The 1837-nt window shown below is 39.6% G+C and overlaps 1 protein-coding gene across 1 annotated transcript; it reads left to right on the forward strand.

Annotated features, from left to right (window-relative positions):
• The first annotated feature begins 318 nt into the window (after window positions 1-318).
• Kcne2 (potassium voltage-gated channel subfamily E regulatory subunit 2) lies at window positions 319-1343 on the forward strand. Its single transcript, XM_015478729.2, has one exon. It carries the CDS (start codon window positions 326-328, stop codon window positions 695-697), a length of 372 nt encoding a protein of 123 aa, XP_015334215.1. The 5' UTR covers window positions 319-325; the 3' UTR covers window positions 698-1343.
• The last annotated feature ends 494 nt before the right edge of the window (window positions 1344-1837 follow it).

The raw sequence follows: 1837 nt of genomic DNA on the forward strand, positions 1-1837 counted from the left end.
CTTTAAAAATTCAAAAAAAAAAACCACCACCACCACCACCCTGGGCTTGTTAACGTGGCAAAATGCTGTATAAAAGCTGAAACCTGTTCATTCCGTGCCATTGTAGTTGACATGAAGTGATTATACTGCCTTTGATTTTTCTCTGGTTTATTAAAAGGCTGACTGTAACAAAACAAAACAAAAAAAAAAAAAAAAAAAGAAAGAAGAGGAGGAGAAAATATCACTCTCCCTCTGTATCCCTCCCTCCTCTCGCAAATGCTGAAAGGATCTGTTTCCTCAACCTCGTTCATCTATTTTATTATTTAAATCACAGCAGGAGGGAAGCATGCCTTCGTTACTCAATTTGACCCAGACGCTGGAAGACATCTTCCGAAGGATTTTTATCACATACATGGACAACTGGCGCAGGAACACCACAGAGGAGCAGGCGGCACTCCAGGCCAAGGTGGATGCTGAGAACTTCTACTACGTCATCCTGTACCTCATGGTGATGATAGGAATGTTCTCCTTCATCGTCGTCGCCATCCTGGTGAGCACTGTGAAATCCAAGAGGCGAGAGCACTCCCAGGACCCCTACCACCAGTACATCGTGGAGGACTGGCAGGAAAAGTACAAGAGTCAAATTCTGCATCCAGAGGAATCAAAGGCCACCATCCATGAGAACGTGGGTGCAGCGGGGTTCAAAATGTCTCCTTGATAAGGCAGAAAGAGACAAAGCCGACCTCTGACATCCAGGTGTGAGGAGGTGCCTGCGCTCCCAAGCAGATCCAGATTGTCATTGTATAAAGAGAGCGAGTTCCTCTCCCTGTTGAGACCTTTCATGGAGGTGATGTGCTGGCCAACTGAGATGGAAGACATTTCAATCTCAGTGACTTATGCTTGCCTATTGGAGTGACATTTTGAGCATTTTCTATGCAATATAAATGTCATTTAAATCAATGTCAATAGTAAGAATAAAGCCAAATTTCAAGCCAAGGACCTGGACAGGGGCAGTGGGAATAGAAAAGAGAGTTAGAAATCATTAAACCTTCTTTCTCGTGAAATATTAGGCTGGATGTGAAAAATTCAATTGATAAATACCCCAGATGTATTATTCAGAAGCCAAGGTTCAAAATTGATCACTTGCTGACTGGATTGACATAGGAACACTCACTTATTAATTTATGAGTGCTGAGTCTGAAGGGATGAATGAACAGAACCAGGAGGTTACTTTACATTTATGGTTATCCTAGTATTTGACTTGTTGGAAGTCTGAAGACAGAACAAACATTGCAAAGGGCAAACAAACCATACCAGAGAAGTCAAACACTTAGGAAACTTACAGCTCAACTGAGATACATTTTTAAACTAATAGTTAATGTTTTGCAGAAAACGAACTTTTAAAAGTTCTCATTACTTAAGGAAAAAATAATAAAAAGTTGACATGTCTTCATAAACAACCTTATGCTTACTTGATTTTTATTTTCTTTTACTTATAATCACTTATTTTCAACTTATGTTTGAAGAGACTAAAGGTACAGGAAGAGGGCAAGTTGCCAATGTCAGGTTCAACATGCACAGCCGGATGGTGACTGCTTTGACTGCTGGTCAAAGGATACACAATTTCAGGTAAATAGGTGGAATATGTTCAAGAATCTACTGCATAGCCTGGGGACAGCAGTTAATAAACATACTGAGTAAACCTTAAGTGTCTGTTCTCACTACAGAAATGATAAGCATGTGAGATAATGCATATGGTAATTGGCTCGATTTAGTCATTCCACAATGTGCATATACTTTTAAACATTGTTATACATGACACATATGTACAATTTTATCTCTCAATTTAAAAGAAAAT

This window comes from Marmota marmota, unplaced genomic scaffold, assembly GCF_001458135.2.
Source record: "Marmota marmota marmota unplaced genomic scaffold, marMar, whole genome shotgun sequence".
Classification (NCBI taxonomy): domain Eukaryota; kingdom Metazoa; phylum Chordata; class Mammalia; order Rodentia; family Sciuridae; genus Marmota; species Marmota marmota.